This window comes from Glycine max, chromosome 11 (genome assembly GCF_000004515.6).
Source record: "Glycine max cultivar Williams 82 chromosome 11, Glycine_max_v4.0, whole genome shotgun sequence".
Classification (NCBI taxonomy): domain Eukaryota; kingdom Viridiplantae; phylum Streptophyta; class Magnoliopsida; order Fabales; family Fabaceae; genus Glycine; species Glycine max.
Window position 1 is genome coordinate 23073987 of NC_038247.2, and position 20169 is coordinate 23094155.

General features: G+C 38.9%; 1 protein-coding gene across 1 annotated transcript; it reads left to right on the forward strand.

Moving 5' to 3' along the window:
* The first annotated feature begins 8819 nt into the window (after positions 1-8819).
* Positions 8820-9440, forward strand: LOC100787933 (uncharacterized). The gene has a single exon (XM_006591637.1). The coding sequence runs from the start codon at positions 8820-8822 to the stop codon at positions 9438-9440; it is 621 nt and encodes a 206-aa protein (XP_006591700.1).
* Positions 9441-20169: the final 10729 nt, after the last annotated feature.

Here is a 20169-nt window from a genome sequence, read left to right on the forward strand (position 1 = left end):
TTGGCAAGATGTCTTATATAGCCACAGCTAACAATTGTTGCATGAACACGTGACAATCGTGAGACTTTAACCCTACAAGCTTAAGCTCCTTCAACTGCACAAGGCTCTTAATATTTGAAGAGTATCCTTGTGGAACCTTCACCCGACGAAGACACTGACAAAAACTTATCTTCTCCTTCTTGGACAAAGTATGGCAGGCTGGGGGCAAGTAAATTTTCTTCCCATCAGACCTTGGATGCAACTGTGATCGTATACCCATATCAGCTAGATCTTGACGAGTATTCAAGCCATCCTTCATCTTGCCTTGAATGTTAAGGAGCGTCCCAATCACACTGTCACAAACATTTCTCCACATGCATGACATCAATACAATGTCTAACGTCAAGATCACACCAGTACGGAAGATCAAAGAAAATTGACCTCTTCTTCCATATGCAACTCTGACTTTTATCCTTCTTTTGGGTCTTCCCAAATATAGTATTCAGGTGTTGAACCCGCTGATATACCTGCTCACCAGTCAACGGTATCGATGCAATATCATGCTCTTGTCTTCCATTAAAAGCTTTTTTCAGTCGTTTGTAAGGGTGATTGGGTGTTAGAAAGCGGCGATGCCTACTGTAGACTGTTTTTCTCCCATGATTAAGTTGTATGTAACTTGTGTTTTCTTCACAGATGGGGCATGCATGATGACCCTTAACACTGCAACCGCTGAGATTCCCATATGCTGGAAAGTCATTAATGGTACAAAAAAGCATTGCACACATTTCAAAGGTCTCCTTGCGAAACGCATCAAACACTACAACCCCCTCGTCCCACAACTTTCTCAGATCTTCAACCAACGGACTTAGATAAACATCAATGTCATTTCCTGGTTGTCTTGGGCCCGATATCATCATAGACAATATCATGTATTTTTGCTTCATGCACAACCAAGGAGGCAAATTGTAAATTACTAGCAGAACTGGCCATGAACTGTGTTGAGTGCTTAAGGTGCCATATGGATTCATTCCATCATTGGCTAGTCCAAGTCTAAGATTTCTTGGCTCATTCCCGAAATCCGGATACAAACCATCAATCTTCTTCCACTGCGAGCAATCAGCCGGATGACGGACCATTCCATCAGAAATCCTTCCATTTGCATGCCATGTAAGGTTTTTGCGTCATCCTCATTAGAAAAAAGACGCTTAAACCTTGGAATGATTGGAAGATACCACAAAAGCTTCGTTGGGGGGCCCTTGTTGGAGTTGTCATCAGAACTACTTTCTTCTTCATCCTTCACTTTGTACCGTGAAGTCCCACAGATAAGGCATTTGGACATTTCTTGGAATTCATGCCTGTACAATATGCAATCATTGGGGCAAGCATGAATCTTCTGATACTCCATACCCATCGAACACAATATCTTTTTCGCCTTATAGTAACTTTTAGGCAATGTGTTGTCCTCTGGAAGCAGATTGTGCACTACCTCAAGCAGTGAGGTGAAACTTTTGTCACTCCACCCATACCTGGCCTTGACATCAACCAGACTTAACACAGCAGACAACAGGGTTAAGGAATTCTTGCACCCTGCATACAAAGGCTTCTTAGAATCACTCTGCAATCCTTCATACATAGGGGCGTGTGCTTGCTGGAAAGACCTTGTCCAAGGTCACGAATCATGTCCTCTAACCGATCTCCCATTTCTACATCAAACGGTTCAGATTGGGACCCACTCTGCATGTCTGTGACTTCACCATGCCATATCCACATCGTGTAATTCTTCTTAATCCCATCACACAATAGATGGTCTCGTATGTCATCGAGTAATTGTCGTCTTCCATTCAAACAGTTGATGCAAGGACAAAAATATTTTCCTTCTTCATTCGGTCGACCTCTTTCTGAAGCAAATTGCAAGAACTGTTCGACGCCATCCTCATATTCTGGGCTCATGCGACTTTCATTCATCCAACTTCGATCCATCTAAGCAATTCCATGCATGAAAATCTCACTTTTTTATTTATAGGTGTGGCCCTATCCTATTTAGGAAAACTGTCTTTTATGTTAGCTTCAAACATCAGGGTTACCATTATTTACAAAAATTTGACTAAATTTCGGCAGCATTTCGCATTGGTCTCCAAGTACACGACATGACATCGGTGAAATGAATTTCCCGATAATCAAGTATGCACTCGGAGAACAACTTGAAATGCATTGAACCGAAATTTAATCAAATTAATGAAAATAATAATAACCTTCACGAATGAATCTAACATAAAAATACCAGTCTCCCCAAACTGTCCAAACGGACAATTCAAGACTAAATACAATGACTAATGCAAACTGTCCGCAAGAGTCATTGCATTCAGTCTCAAACGGGAATCTAAGGTTCACTCACCATGAACAAAAATTGTTTATATAGCAAATTACACTGATCACATACAACAACATACAAAAGGTAAAATTCAATTACAGACAAATATAGACATCAACAGTTGTTTATGTAACTAATTTCAAATGTTGGGTTTCAAGGGTGCTTATGCTTTATTATTGTAGTTGGGTATATGTGTGTGAGTGTGTATCATGAGGGTCTGTGGGTATGAAATCCTCACCTTATGACTGCCCTTGAGCTTCCTCTGAGTGATTGGGAGGACAAATGGATTGATGTGTACTTCGACATAAGTTCAAAGTTGCTAGGCATTTGCAATGCATTTAGCTCTGAGCTCTGACAAAGTTTGTCTCTGTTGACAATGGTACTTATGATGTCATCAATGCATATCTCCACCGAGCTTCTACATCTTTCAACGAGCTCAACCACCTCCACAAGGAGCTTGGATCATGTGACTCTCATAACAAGCACAAAATGCACAGAACAGAGAATGGTAATGACAGTGGGAAGGTAGTCGGAAATTCTGTTCAAAGTGTTGATATTAACAAGGAGCTGAGCCTTCGACATGTGAAATTTGATCAGTTCAAAAGGCAACAAAGTGGTAGTGGGAATGCTGATGGTGAAAATTTTAGTCAACAAGAAGAAGAAGAAAATGTGGATGGGGGTGAAATGCATAAGAAGAAGAAAAAGAAGAAGCAGGAAGTTGAGTCCTTGCACGACATACATAGCACCGTTAAATTTGGAGTGAGGGAAGCTGATGGAAAGCATGTTAGTTTTAGGAACCCTACAATTGAGAAATGTAGTTCTATGTTTGATAATCTTGTGGGCTCACTAGATCTTCATAAGGTTAATAATTCTGCCAAAGGAAAGGTTTTGATGGGCTCTATATTTTAGAAGGTTGCTGATGGAAAGCATGTTAGTTCTTGGTTGGGGTTTGGCCGACAGCAAGAAACCTTTTTTGTGGATCATTAGGCCTGACCTTGTCATTGGAAGTTCAGTGATTTTGTCATCTGAGTTTGTGAATGAAACTAAAGATAGAAGCCTAATAGGAAGTTGGTGTCCACAGGAGCAAGTGCTGAACCATCCTTGGTGGATTCTTCACTCACCGTGGATGGAACTCAACCACTGAAAGTGTTTGTGCTGGAGTACCAATGTTGTGTTGGCCATTTTTTGCAGATCAGCCAACAAACTACAGATATATCTGCAATGAATGGGAAATTGGGATTGAAATTGATACCAATGTGAAGAGAGAAGAGGTGGAGAAGCTGGTGAATGACTTGATGGCGGGAGAGAAAGGAAAGAAAATGAGACAAAAGATCATGGAGTTGAAGATGAAGGCAGAGGAAGGAAAATTGTATCAGACTATTATCAGCTAGTAGCTACCACATTATGTAAGTGTAAGTAAAAATTTCTACATTTGATAGATATGAACATGTTGAGTATCAAGCTATTTCCTAACAATTGTTGACTATTGATTAACCATTGACATCAAATGTTGCTTTTGGTAGGAATCGTTGACATTTTAACAACACATCATGGTGCTGCAGTGATCTGCTATTTCTTTAAGTTCTAATGTAACTTTTTTCTCTTTGTGTGTCATGGTTTTAACAGGAAGATATAGCCGTGATATTTAGCAAGGCTGACAAGAAAAATTCTGGAAAATTAGATCTTAAAGAATTTAAAGAAGTTTTTGGCGACATTATTGAGAGGTATCCACAAGTGGGCATTTATTTAAAGAAGAACCAAATGAAAGACATGGCCAGCTTGCTAAAGAAATCTCAAGAAAGCAATATTATAGTGGAGATTGAATACTTTAAAGAAGCCCTTTCCAAAGTAGACTCTCAGATGAAAAATCTTCCTATAACAGCTCAGGTACATGTATAACATATACCACTTAAGGGCACTGGTTAAGAAATTGAAAGATGGAAATTTATTGAAAATTATAGGAAAATGCATTTTTGTGCATTCGAATAAAATACTTTTCCCTTTTACTTCTTTATCCAGTGCTCTTACTTATAAGTTGAAACTTTTCCTACTTATAAACTAGGGTTATGTTATGTATGCTTTGGTCCTTTCAACTTTGAATCATTATAGGTAGCTTCACAACAAGGAGTCTATCTTGCAAACTATTTCAACCGCATGGAGGAGTGTGAGAAGTATCTAGAAGGCCCTCTCAGGTTCAGGGGAGTTGGACACCATCGATTCCGTCCCTTCAGGTATATGAGAAGTAATTGGTTGTGTCTGTGTGTGTGTGTGTGTGTGGCTGTCTGTGTGTGTGTGTATGTGGGTGTGGGTGTGTTTCTTTGTGTGGTTGTGTGTGTTTCTCTGTGTGTGTGTCATTGTGTGTGTGTGTGGTTATGTGTGTCTATGTCAGTGTATGTGTGTGGGTGTGTGGGTGGGTGGCTGTGTGTGTGTGTTTGTGTGTCTGTGGCTGTGTGTGTGTGTGTGTGTGTTTCTGTGTCTGTGGCTGTGTGTTTGTGTGTGTGTGTGTGTTTCTGTGTCTGTGGCTGTGTGTTTGTGTGTGTGTGTTTGTGTGTCTGTGGTTGTGTGTGTGTGTTTGTGTGTCTGGCTTTGTGTGTGTGTGTGTGTGTGGGTTTGTGGGTGTGTGTGTGTGGTTGTGTGTGTGTATGTAGGTGTGTGTGTGTGTGTGCCTGTGTGTGTGTGTGTGTCAACAACACAAGCTGGATTTCAAAGATAGCTTTAGGGGAGGACTATTGACAGATAGTCATTTGATCTTAGATAAGTTAGTCAAACAAATACAGCAATTTATCTACCAAACAAATACAGCAGTATATGTGTATATAAATGCTAGGACAAATGTCAAAACAATAGTCTATCATATTACATATAAAGATAGTAGACCGTACGTACGTACCTGGAGTTGCTATAATCAAAGAGCTTCCACAGCAACGCCAATTAGCAGTAGTAAATGATAAGCCTAAAAAAAACCATACAGAAATTAGCCACAGTGTATTTAAAGCCTTTTAAAGCCTATTATCTACATTTCAATTAAAATACAACATCCATAATCAACTTAAACCAGCAGAAAAAGAAAATTTCACTGCAACAATAAACAAATTCTGGCCAATAAAACCCAAATCTGTAAACAAAAAAACTTGAATATGAACAAAACAATCTGGCCCGCATTCTGTAAGATATTTTCCCTCATTCTTCCCTGCAAATCATTCTAGGGTTAAAAAGAAATCAATAATAAAAAGAGAGGTTAAAACAAAACAAATTCAATCTAGGGTTTCCAAATCATTCTTCCCTCCAAACCAAACACCCGCATTCTTTCCTCCCAAGAAAGCAGGTTCACCCTTTCTCCGTTCGTCAACCGCATTTCTTCAACTTCAAGGTCATTCTTCCTCTTCCTTTTTTTTTCTTCTTCAAGCTGAAACCAAAGGGATCAAATTTCTGTCGTGTTTATTCCTTGCAATTTTATTTTTTTTTCCTTTTCCATCACTCAGTCATTGTAGATTTGTTTTCTTTTTCATTTATTGTTATTAAAATAGCTTAATGACATCACGTGATTGTTGTTTTTATATTTTTTTATTAGGTTTATGTCTCATTGGATGATTGATCCAAGGGAGAAGGTGGTTGACATTGGGCCAGCCAGCAGAATTACTTAATGAACCTCCAAGTTACTTGGGCCATACCCCCTCCAATAATAAAAAATCAATGGGATGTAATTGGCAGGTATACTCCCGTGGAAGTTGGTCCCATAGGAGACATGAAAGGCGTGGAAGTTTGGAAGGAAGCCATATGCAACCAAATACCATACAGCAGAGCAGCAACATAAATAATTCCAGATGTGAAACAAGAGATACCAACACAAACTTAGAACAGGAGGCAAACGAAGATTCTATTCAGACCCAGGAAGCTTTTAAAATGTGGAAAATGATCTAGCAATTGGGGGTGACCATGGGAAACAAAGAAGATGTCCAACATAGGGAAATTCTACAAAAATTAAGCAGTATGGAAACCAAAGACAGATTGGAAGCTGAGAGGTTGGGAGCTAATGTTATGGACCTATGAATATAGCCTCATATAATGTTAGAGGTTTGGGGAGGGGAGTAAAATGGGCTGCCATAAGGAGATTAATCAACAAAGAAAATATTCAAATGATATGTTTGCAGGAGACTAAGAAAGACAGCATTGATAAGACATTATGTCAGGCTATATGGGGTAGTGATGAAGTTATGTGGGAGATGCAACCTGGAAACAATTCAGCTGGTGGCGTTTTATGCATGTGGACTGAATCAGCTTTCAAGATACAAAATAAGGTCATTGGAAATGGATTCATTTTCTTGGAAGGAGTATGCATCAGAGAGGCCCTGAAAATATGCATTGTGACAATATATTCTCCTTGTCATATACATAACAAGAGAATATTGTGGGATTCAGTGAGACAGCTGAAACAAGCATCCCAAGTAAGATTATGGTGTGTGCTTGGGGACTTGCATAAGGAACCCAAATGAAAGAATTGGAAAAACTGGCAGGCTACTGGGAGACAATAGTATGCAGGAATTCAATGAATGGATCGAAGATATGGAGTTATTGGAGGTTCCTGTTGTGGGCAAACAATACACTTGGTTTAGGCCAAATGGTGAATCTAAAAGCAGATTAGACAGGGCTTTAATATCCCTTGAATGGAGGGACACTTGGGCAGAAAGTGTGCAATTTACCTTATCAAGAAATTTTTCAGATCATTGTCCTATTCTACTTAAAGCTAACAATGTGGATTGGGGTCCTAAACCTTTTAGGATATTAAATTGCTGCTAACAGATAAGTCTTTCAAAGAAGTAGTCAATCAATGCTGGAATTCTGTCCAAGTTTCAGGATGGGGACCATATGTATTAAAAGAAAAAATCAAAAGGCTGAAGTGCAGATTAAAGATATGGAACAAGGAAGAATATGGGGATAGCTTTAAAAAAGTCCAGCAATTGGAAGTGGAGCTTAATAAATTAGAGGAGGACACATTGCATAGACAGATGACTGATTTGGAAATTTCAAGAAGAAAGAAGCTGCAAGAAGATTTGAGGCTGGCTGCCCAGGCCCATGAAGCATTGCTAAGGCAGAAATCTAGATCAAGATGGTTAAAGGAAGGAGACTGCAACACTACATTTTTCCATATCTGGGTGAATGCAAATAGAAATAGAAATTGCATCAAAGGACTTCTCATTGAAGGTGTATGGACAGATGAACCTAATAAGGTGACGAAAGAAATCAGAACCTTCTTCTCCAACAGATTTCAAGAAGCAGATTTTCAAAGACCTAAAATTGATGGCATCATTTTCAAATGAGTTCATACCTCAAAAAGGAATTAGACAGGGGGATCCGGTAGCACCCTTCCTGTTTAATATGGTTGTGGAAGCTTTATCTGGACTGCTGAGAAAGGCAATAGCTGAAAACATGTACAAAGGTTATCCAGTGGGATCAAAAAAGATTGACATAAGTATTTTACAATACGCGGATGACACTATATTTTTTGGAGAAGCAACTATGGAAAATGTGAGAGCATTAAAGGCTACTTTAAGGGCGTTTGAGTTAATCTCAGGCCTAAAGATTATATATGCTAAGAGTTGCTTTGGAGCATTCGAGGTTTCAAATTAGTGGAGGAGTGATGCTGCTAAGTATTTAAACTGCACCCTGTTATCTATTCCTTTTACATATCTTGGCATACCTATAGGGGCTAATCCGAGGCGAACACAAATGTGGAACAACATTATCCACAAATATGAGAGGAAATTGGCAAAATGGAAACAAAGATACATCTCATGGGGAGGGAGAGTGACAATAATTAAGGGTGCACTAACATCAATTCCAATTTATTTCTTGTCTTTTTTCAGGATTCCAAAAACAGTGGTGGAAAGGCTCAAAAGGATACAACGTAGATTTTTTTGGGGTGGAGGACTAGAGTAGAATAGAATTGCATGGATTAAATGGGATCAAGTATTTATCCAACTTTAATGAGGCCAGCAAGATTCCTTGGGTGAAGTGGGATACAGTTTGCCTCTCTAAGAACAAAGGGGGCCTAGGGATCAAAGATTTATCCAACTTTAATGAGGCTTTACTTGGAAAATGGGGGTGGGAGCTGGCTAATAATCAGAACCAACCTTGGGCTAGAATTTTACTCTCCAAATATGGTGGGTGGAAGGAGTTGATCTCTGGTGGAAAGAGTAAATTCTCTTCTCAATGGTGGCAAGACTTAAAGGCTATCTTCCAGCAACAGCATAACAATTGTTTTGTTGATAACCTCAAGTGGAGGGTGGGATATGGCACCAAAATCAGTTTCTGGAAGGACAAATGGCTGGGGGATAATTATAATCTTCAAGCAAAATATCCTACTTTATTTTTAATAAGCAATCAACAGACCTCTTCAATCAATTCCATGGAGGAGAGATGGGAATGAAAGCTAACATGGAGAAGGAATTTTTTTGACCATGAAATTGACATGGTAGCTGACTTTCTAGCTGAGATCGAGTCAGGCCACATCCATCAATCCAGCAGAGATTTACTTTGCTGGAAGCCTGATCCTAATGGTCTATATTACACAAAGTCTGCATACAAAGTGTTGCAGGAGGCTCATGATAATGCTAATGAAGACAGGGCCCTTAAGATCATGTGGAGCCTGAAAATTCCCCCAAGAGCTAGTGCTTTTTCTTGGAGATTATTCAAGAACAGGCTCCCTACTAGGGATAATCTCAGAAGGAGGCAAGTGACATTGCCTTCATATAGTTGTCCTTTATGTGACCTTGAAGAAGAATCTATCACTCATCTTATGTTCAACTATTCCAAGACTAGGAGTCTTTGGTGGGAGCCTATGAGATGGGTTAATAGAGTGGGTCCTTTCCCCATAGACCCAAAGAATCACTTTCTGCAATTCTCTCAGTGGAATAGGCCAAGTTGTATAGTCAAGAGATGGGAATTTCTCTGGATAGCTCTGTCCTTGTCCATTTGGCATCACAGAAATGGCATGGTTTTCAATAATCAGCCTTTCAATCCAGAAAAGGTCATGGATGAGGCCTTATTCCACACCTGGTCCTGGCTTAAGTGTGTGGAAAAGGGCTTTTAATTGCATTTTTATTTCTGGTCATCTAACCTGAAGGATGCATTTTCTTAGAGGGGATGGGTTTGCTTTGTATTATGTCCTGTCTACTGATTCTTCCAAGTTGGGTTTAGGCTTTTTATGCCTTGTATTCATAATTGTATTTTCAGTACACCTAGTACTGAATTTCATATATAATATATTGATTTTTGCTGTGCAAAAAATAATAATGGATCAAGTATGTATGCCAAAGGAAAAAGGTGGGCTGGGGATTAGAGATATTGATACCTTTAATCTTGCCTTACTAGGCAAATGGGAATGGAATTTGATGCAAGAGAAGGGAGAAATTTGGTCCAGAGTGTTGGAGTCAAAATATGGGGGATGGAGGAGCCTATATGAAGTAGGAAGGGTACGACATCAATCTATATGGTGGAAAGATTTAAAACAAACTGTTAATTCTGCACAGCATGGAGACATAGTTCACAGCAAAATGAGATGGAAAATTGTAGGAGGAGATAAGGTCAGGCTTTGGGAAGATAAATGGAATCAGCAACAGCAACCTTTAGCAGAGAGGTATCCTAGACTATACCAAATATCTACACAGCAAAACCAAACCATTAGACAGATGGGACAACACCTGCAATCAGGTTGGGAGTGGCAGCTTCGGTGGAGAAGACCGCTATTTGAAAATGAAATCGAGTCAGCAATCAATTTCCTAAAGGATATCGAAGGTATACACATTCAGCAGCAAGGATCAGATGAATGGGAATGGTTAGGTGATCAAACAAGGAATTATTCCACACGCAACGCCTACAATCTGGTTTTGGAAGCTTCTACAGGTGGTCAGCAAGAGGAATGGTGTAAGGAATTATGGAAGATTAAAATTCCTAGCAAAATAACAGTTTTTGCTTGGCGGCTAATAAAGGACAGACTACCAACAAGGATGAATCTGCATAGGAGACAAGTGCAACTGCAGGATCTATGTTGTCCTTTTTGCAGAGAAGCTGAAGAGGAGGCATCTCATTTGTTCTTCCATTGCGTCTTCATCCAACCAATTTGGTGGGAATCGATGTCTTTGTTGAATTTACAAAGTGCCTTTCCTCTTGGGCCTAAACAAAATTTTCTACAGCATATTTTCATCCAAGCAGAAGGTTTAAGGATTAAGAGATGGAGATACTGGTGGATGGCGGTAACTTGGGCCATTTGGAAATTCATAAACAGAATTCTGTTTTCAAATGCAGAATTTGATGCTAACAGATTGTTTAATGAAGTTGTTTTCTTGACCTGGACTTGGCTTAGACATTTTGAGAAACATTTCTCAACTCATCTAAAACCAATGGGCAAGCAATATTAGTCAGGGTTAAAGATAAGGCTAAAGACATGGAACCAAGAGCAGTTAGGAGATACATTCAAAAAGGTCACAAAGCTGGAATCAGATTTAAATAAACTGGAGGAGAACTCAATGCATAGACAGTTAAATGAGCAAGAAAAATTGGAGAGGAAGCAGTTACAGGAATCTCTTTGGGTTGCTGCCCAAGCCCATAAATCCTTACTTAGGCAGAAATCCAGATGAAGATGGTTAAAAGAAGGCGATTGTAACACACGTTTTTTCCACCTATTGATGAATGCTAACCGAAATAGAAATTCTATCAAGGGGGTATTCATTATTGGTTCATGGACTGACGACCCATACAAGGTGAAGGAAGAGGTGAAATCCTTTATCTTCCATAGGTTCCAAGAACCAATTGGTCAGTGACCCAAGATTGATGGAATCAGGTTTCAAACTATTAATCAACAGCAGAATAACAAGCTTGTGGCACCTTTCATGGACGAAGAAATTCAGAAGGCAATTTTTAAAGCTGCAGCGAAGTTTTTTATGAAGGAAGGCAATTCACAAAAGGATTGCATGGATTAAATGGAAATCGGTATGCTTACCAAAAGAAAAGGGTGGCTTGGGCATCAAGGATATTGAAACATTCAATCTCGCACTACTTGGAAAATGGAAGTGGCAATTAATGCAAGAAAATGGTGAGCTGTGGACCAGAGTTCTGAAATCGAAATATGGTGGATGGAGGAACATTGAAGAAACAGGAAACTCAGCAAAGCAATCTGTTTCGTGGAGGGATGTAAAACACACTTTTAATCAATCACAACAGGGAATGGTTATTCAAAATAACATGAGGTGGAAGGTGGGAGATGAAGAGAAAATTAGATTCTGGAAAGACAAGTGGATTAATCAACAGGAATCACTAGCAGAAAGGTACCCCAGGTTGTTTATCATATCCTCACAGCAGAATCACACCATTAGGTTTTAGGTTTTAAGATGACATATAGAGTTTTAGGTTTATCAAAGAATTTCCCATAACAAATCCAACACTATATCCCCACAATGCAAATAGTACAAGAGCAAGCAATCAATATACTTTAGCATCTCACACCCATACTCCATTTCAAGCATTATATTTTTTTCATATTTAGACATAACTTGGCTTAGGTTCTAGGCCAATATTGGACTTTATTTTAAACCAGCTTATTGGACTTTAAGAATACATCCCGCAACATCAAATGACTCAAATCCATTACTACAGAATACAAATACCCAAAGGAACTACAACACAACATATTTTAATTTTTAGCAACAACCATATTCTCATCTTGATAAGAAGCACAAATACAAATGCATATACTGACAGATTGTCAATTGTCGTCAGTGGTGGAGATATTCCTAATCAGCACTGATCAATTAACAGCACACAGAACACAAGCAACAATGAACCTTGACAGCGACTAAAGAAGACGAACAAATCACCTGAGCAGTAAAGTAGACATGATATATACAAAGTTAAGCAATTGCTTTCGAAACATGACAACAGAGACATACCTTCGATGGCTTCCCTAGGAGTCTTAAATCCAACCACAACAGACTTCCAAAATCGCTTCCCACCCTTTCCGGGACTCTTTCCTTTCCTAGTTTTCTTCGACCTGCGAAAGTGAGAAAATGTTAAAACGAGGAACGCCTAATGTTAAAACGAAAGGACGCACCTCAATCGAAAAGTGGCAGACACGAACTCCACAAAGACCAACTCCACAATGTGGTTGCAGTCACGAAAGTGCAGCCCAGTTTGCGACAAAGACCAACTTAGGGCAGAAGGAGAAAGAAGAAGAACGCCCTGGGAGTCTTAAGGCGAACCACAATGCACTTCCAAAATCGATTCCCACCCTTTTCCGGGACTCTTTCCTTTCATAGATTTCTTCGACCTGCGAAAGCGAGCAAATGTTAAAACGAGGAACGCCTAATGTTAAAACGAAAGGACATACCTCAATCGATAAGTGGTAGAGACGAACTCCACAAACACGAACTCCACAATGTAGTTGCAGTCATGGAAGCGCAGGCCAGTTTGCGACAAAGACAAACTCAGGCAGAAGGAGAAAGAAGAAGAATGATAGGGTTCGAGCGCGCGGGTTGTGCAATTTCAGATTTTTAATATATAATGACAACAACATCGGTTTTTTAAAAATAACCGGTGTTAACATCAACTAGGTAACATCGGTTTTCTTAAAACCGATGTTAACATCAACTCGATAACATCGGTTTTTCCCAAACCAATTTTAACAACGAGATACCAACATCAGTTTTTCCAAAACCGATGTTAACTACTCCATAGTAACATCGGTTATTTAAATAACCGATGTTAATATCGAGTAGTTAACATCGGTTTTTCCGAAACCGATGTTAACTATGTCTAATTATTTACAAAAATGCCACCGCGCTTTTGTTAACATCGGTTTTGTGAATAACCGATATTAACCGTGCGATGTTAAATCTAAAAATTGTAGTAGTGCATACTGATAAAGATAATGGTTTATTTAGCTACAATACAAAAAAATATGATATATGCACAAAATGGAAAATGAAGCATTTGTAATTACAATAGAAACAAACATCCAACTTCTTCCAAGAAACAATAACTATGGGTTCACATATAATTAAAGGAATTGGACAAAATAGATGAAGGAGGAACATGGGTCTTCAAAAGATCCATAGTTGATGTTGCTATGTCAAAATGTTGAAATTTTGTTACGAAAAAGGGTCTTATATTTGTCTATGCACCCTTTTACTTCTAGTACATGGAATTTAATTGATTTGTTAGTTTTATGTTTGTTCCATTTTTATATGTGGATTGTAGAACAAAAACATCAAATTGGTTGATGCATTATGACAACCTGTGTGGTTCAGACTTTGTAAAAGGAATTTACAAAGATAGTGGAAATCTCAAGTGGGTTGCTTGAGTACTGGACGTAGGCACGGGAAGTGGCCGAACCAGTATAAAATTGTGTTTGCATTTTCTCTTCCCTTATCTTATTTATTTTGTTGCAATCAATTGTGTCTTGCATGTTTAAAGAACATTGTTAAATTGATTGTTGTTGCTTCTTTTGCATTCTAAGCCTATCCCTCTTAAGATTATTGAGGCCACAAGGTCCAACACTATACATAGAACTTTTTCTAATACCATTCACAAATTATAACTAAGGATATGGAAAAACGACTCAAACTACTTGCTCCACAACTAGTATAGCAGAAGCTAAATATAATACTAAGTAATAGTAGTAGCAAGCAGAGCAGAACAACCAGAATTCATAACTTCATCAAGAAAAGTAGATACACTAAACTCCTTGTTTTCCGAAAAAACAAATCATAAAGACAATAAAACAGTTTAGTAAAAGAATTTATAAAAAAGAAAGGTTGTTGCAACATACGATAGTATTCCAACCCAAAAGAAAATGGGAGTGTTTCTTTCAACTTACTGCTTCAAAGATTTTGATTTTTTACAATTACAACGCTTGCAAGACTCCTCTTCCCCAGCTAGTTCCAACTTGCGCTTGGAAACGGGATTTGTACTTATAACTTAGAATATCTAGGGTTTAAACAAACACAAATTGGCAATGTCGATAAAATTAACCATGTTGCCAACACTAGGCACATATAAATGAAAACTATAATAAATGACCGACCATGAACAAAAACAAATTGTATTCAAGGACCATGAAGTTGCTACTTACTACACGACAATGTTTTCCAGCAATAGAGGAAAGCACTGTCACAATGGGATGAGAGTGAGACAGACCAGAGTGAAGAAGCACATGAAACAACACAACGGAGGTTGCGGCAGACTACGGAGGTCACAACAGAGTCAACGGTAGAGTAGTGAAGGTCACACGGCAGATCGAGTAAAGGGTATGATAATGAGGGTGCGAGAGAATTATGTGAAATAAAACTTATGTAAAATTCAAAGATAGTTTTTACAAAAACTGCCTTCGTAACATTCAAATTGAAGGCGGTTTTTCAAAAACTGCCTTCTTAACCTTGAAATCAAAGACGGTTTTATAAAGATTGTCGTTAACACCTACATTCAAATACGGTTTTGATAAAACCGTCTTAAAAATGTTGGAATTAATTTCAAAAATGCCACCGCCTAGTTTTCTACATCACTTTTTTGACAACCAACGTAGATGCAACGATGTTAAATCATTATTTTTTAGTAGTGTCTCTTATCTCTAATTAGAGAAAACCAAATCCTTTTCTCAAACCTGGTTAAATTCACAACTCCCTCCCTTTCTAAGATCTAGAAAAGGAAACCGCCGATCTCATATTTGTACACGCAGTGGGTGTTGAGAGGAAGAGGAGCGGTTGTCAATGACGGCATGCCAACAAAAAGATCCAAATCACAAAAATATAGAAACCAAATCTGGTAGTGGTTGGTTTCAAATAAGGGTGGAAGTAGGCTAGGCCGCCCATCGAGGACCTATGTCCCAGCCCATTTATGGTCTGGCTTGACCCAGTTTATTTAGTAAATAGGTCAAGCTCAAGCTTTTTAAAAGGTCTATTAAGTTAAATAGGCCAAACCACAAACCTTAAGAAAAACCTATTAAACCTGACAGGCTGACCCATTTAAAAATAATGTTATAATAAAAATATTATTATTATTATGATATATAATATTATAACTATTATGTTTAAATTACAAAATTATTTTAGTTGTTTGACGATTTGAATCATTTTAGTTAATGTAGTATAAATGGGTAGCAGCAATACAAACTTTTTGCCTTTTTTAAGACTTAAAAGATTTTGGTAGCATGTCACATGTAATATTTGTAGGCAAATTTTTCCCATATCTTGTGGATTAAAATTGTATATTATTTTTTAATGACAAACTTTAGTTTTGTTTAATAATTTTTATGCTTTTTAATATGAAACAGACCTCCAAATGGGTTGATAGGCCTAGCAAACTTTTATAAAGGTTGGGCTCAGGCCTAAAAATAAGCTCATAGCAGGTAACATGCCTAGGCTTGTGCTATAAAAATATGAAACAAGTCAGGCAAAACTTAGGTAGGGCTCGACCTGGCCTAACTCATTTCCTCCCATAGTTTCAAAGAAGCAGAGGTAGAGGGCGACAATGTTGATAAGAAGAAGAATGGTTGCTGGCGTTGCACCGTCGCCGATGAAAAACCCACATAACAAGTTGCAACAAATGAAAACCAGATCTATCTAAAACTCGAATCTGACATAACAAAGGGTGACGATGGCTTGTAATGGTTCAGTTCGACAAGGGATGGCGATGGCTTTGATCTCTTCTAAATAAAAGGGTACAATTGAAAAAGTAAAAAATAAATAAACAAAGAAAAGAAAAATGTAGAAAAAAATGATAGTTTAAATAAATTAATCTAACAAATAAAAAAAAAAACTTTTTCACGAAGCCAAAGTTTGGCTTGTGCACGCTAGCCACCATCTTGAACCGGACCAATGTACTTGTTGGTTTATATGTTTGTTTGTTTTAAATTTTAAGCTTGTTTATTTTATGTTTAACCTTAAAATCATTGAACTTGCACGAAATTCAAATTGGTTGATATCAAACAAAAGCTCGACAATGTCAATGACCCATATGGAGACATATTACTAGTGTGTTAAGACAAACACAAGAATTAATTCTATCCCACAAAATCAAATAGTGATATCATATAAAATTAGAAGTAATTATTTATTGTTTTACTTCTACCATGAAAAACTAATTAATTATTTCTTATAAAAGACAACTTTTTAGTCTCTTATTTTATAAAAGTTTTCACTTTTAGTCCCTCAAAAATGTTTTGATCAAAATTTTTTGTTTTTTTTTAATCCTTGTTGTCATACCCTAATTTCGTCCGGGGACCTTTGCTCGATGACGTGCGACCATTCTTTGGTCCTCGTGAGGTGCTTGGCACCCATCATTAGGCAATTTGTGAAATTCCAGGACATGCCGAAAAACCAAAAAAATGTTGATGCACAATCCGTAAGTTTCCGTGACACATCGGAAATCAAATGGAAGCATCGTTGCATAATTAAGTGAGGTTCCGTAACATTCCGTAAGTCAAAGAGGGGATGATTATGTAATCCGCAAGGTTCCGTAACATTACGGAAAGAAAACAAGTATCGTTACGAAATTCGTAAGTTTCCGTAACTTTACGAAAAAAGAATCACCAAAAAACAGCAGAGGGGGGTGTACTTAGTAAAAATGGGGGTGCAAATAGCACCCAGGCCCACTTGGGCCCTCTGGAATATTCCTCCAGAAGGCGGTTGCTTCTGGAGGAAGCAACCCTGCTCGCCTGGGCGAGCTGAGCTCGCCTGGGCGAGCTGGGCGGCAACCACCTCCCCTATTTTGCTATAAATAGGGGAGGAGATGAAGAAGGAAGGGGTCCAGCCCCTTTGGCACTTCTCTCTCCTTCGAATTTGCTTGGAAAAATTGTTTCCGTGAAGAAAATCTAAGCCGAGGCGCTTCCGAAACGTTTCCGTAACGTTTTCCGTGAGGAATCTCGCAAAGGTTTCAACCGTTCTTCGACGTTCTTCATTCGTTCTTCATCGTTCTTCGATCTTCAACGGGTAAGTACCTCGAACCAAGCTTTTCGATTCATTCTATGCACCCATAAAGGTCCACATTGTGTTTAGTGCATTTTTTCTCGTTTTGTTTACTTTTTATACCCCCTGTTGACGTGCTTAAGCCATTTTACTTAAGTCGTTTCTCGCTTAACTTAAAAATAAAATAAATTTCCACCGAACGTTTGAATTGTATTATCCATTAACTTTGGTTAAAATCAATTCCGACCGTTCGGTCGTGCCGTAACCACATTGGAAATCAAAAAGAGGTAAAAAATAATATAATAATCAAAAAGACATCTTTTAGTAAAATAAAGCGGAAAATCAATTGGACATTTTCTCTTTGGGATTTCTCATTCTTAATCGAATTGATTAATAACTAAAGTGAAACTAAAGGCTAAAATCAATCCACCTAGTCAAGCTCGTCCACAAAAATAGGCTTTTGAAGTTCGTCATTTCATTTTCTCACTAAGTAAAATGGATCATTTTTAAGGTCCAACGCCTTAAAATGATCACCTCTTAAAATAAAAAAGAATCACTTGATAAGCAAGAACTACGTAGGTCTGATTTCCTCATCGCAATTGAGGATACGTAGGAGCAAAAGCCCCGCTTTTGTCGACCACCCCAAGAGATCGTTAATGGTCCAAATGCCTTAACGTTTCTCTCCTTTCAAAAACAAGAGATCGTTGATGGTCCAACGCCTTAACGTTTCTCCCCTTTCAAAATCAAAAGACCGTTTAATGGTCCAACACCTTAAATGACCTTTTGTTCAATAAAAACATATTTTGCAAAAAAAGACAAAAACAACTTAACCAAACACTTTGTTCCAAAAGAACTACGTAGGTCTGATTTTCTCATCCCAAATTGAGGAATACGTAGGAGCAAAGGGAAACACCCTTGTCGACCACAAAAAAGAAAAAATATAAAAAGGGTATAAAGGATACAAGAACATAAAAGGAACATAAAAATCAAAGTCATGTTTGCACATTCGATTAAAGGCTGCCGTCCCTTGGGACGGGCGTGTGGGGTGCTAATACCTTCCCCGTGCGTAAATACAACTCCCGAACCTTTCACTAAAATGTTCGTAGATCGCGTCTTTTCCGGTTTTTCCGACGTTTTCCTCAAATAAACGTTGGTGGCGACTCCGCGCATATTCCTTTCGTGGAACACGCATCCCGCGAGTCACGCGTCGCCCTCCCGCCGAAGGGTAGGTTGCGACAGTTGGCGACTCCGCTGGGGACTGTTTTTAGAGAGTTAGGCCATTTAATTTTGTGCAATGTTTTACCGTGACTTACCCCTTTGTTGGCTTCCTTTCATTATGTTCTTGTGTATATAAACTCTTTGTTGCTTTTAGTGCGTTTTAAATGTATACATGAAGTAAATATTTATTCATTTGATACACACAAACACCAACACTATTTGCACACACTGTGAGTGAAAAAGGGCCCTATACCCGGGTTCATGGGAGCATAAGGAGTGGAGGTGAATCTGTGATCATCCTAGGTCTCCGACTTGCTTGATTACAGTGAACCCTCATCTAGAGCTTTTCTCTTTGAAAACCTATTGTTGCTAGTAGTCCCTACTGCTACAATATGTTCTTCAAAGGGGATGATACCTCTAGAAACCATCAAGAGAGATATAACTACCTTGGGGATTATTGCTAAAAGCCTAGTTAGTTCTCTCCCTTATAGGTCCCTTAAATAGGGGCACGAAGCAAACACGCTGCGTGCCATTTTTCACACTGCCATGCATAAGTATCATATACCCGTTTGCTTATGTTCAGTGAATATTATCATACTATGTACATCCCCGTATTGTACCTTTCGCATGTGCATCATGTGTGGGTTCCATCTTAATCCCCTATCTTGGGCAAACCAACAGAGGGTCCGTGTCACCTTCTTGAATACATACGTTGGGCACTTTGCTACCCCAAGACGTTGTATCTAAGAAGGAGACAATTTCCCGAGCTCCCGTATTCATAAATTGCATCTGTGTCATATGCATTCCTTCATGCATTCATCCATTCCACCCATGATAGATGTGGGAGTTTTGTTTCGCACTAGATTTTATTTCACTTTAGTAAAACATGGGATCAAGTCAAAAGCCTTCGCTTAAAAAGAGGTTCTATCAAGTCAAAATCAAGAGCTTAGAGGTCACCAGTTTACGAAAGTTGGGGCAATTAATGGGTCAACTTCAACGGCAAGCCTTCTGCAAAGCCTATGGTAAGATTTGGGACCTAGCTAGGGTAGAAGTCTCCATGGAACCGATTGCATCCCTTTCCCAGTATTATGACCAGCCCCTAAGGTGCTTCACATTTGAGGACTTCCAGCTAGTGCCGACTGTGAAAGAGTTTGAAGAAATCCTGGGATGCCCACTGGGAGGAAGGAAGCCATATCTTTTCTCTGGGTTCTATCCCTCCACGACAAGAGTTGCCAAGGTGGTGAAAATCTCAGCACAAGAGTTGGACCGTGTAAGGCAAAACAGGAATGGGGTAGTCGGAGTACCAAGGAAGTGTTTGGAGGAAAGGGCAAAGGCCTTGGCAAATCAAGGCGAATGGGCTTTCTTTTATTGACATCTTGGCGCTTTTGATCTTTGGAGTTGTCCTCTTTCCGAATATGGAAGGGTTAGTGGACCTAGCAGCGATTGACGCTTTCCTCGCCTTTCATCATGGCAAGGAAAGCCTGGTCGTCGCCATTTTGGCCATGTATGACACGTTCGACCGGGGATGTGAAAAGAGCGGCGCAAGAATTGTTTGTTGTGCACCAACTCTTGGCTAGCATGGAGGGGCGTCTGTTAAATGGTTCCCTCGCTAGAAGGAAGGAAGAATCAGGATTCTATCTTCATGCG

Bases quoted from the DNA above. Each gene is read 5' to 3' on its own strand.
- LOC100787933 (XM_006591637.1), top strand. From the start codon at position 8,820: ATGGTAGCTGACTTTCTAGCTGAGATCGAGTCAGGCCACATCCATCAA.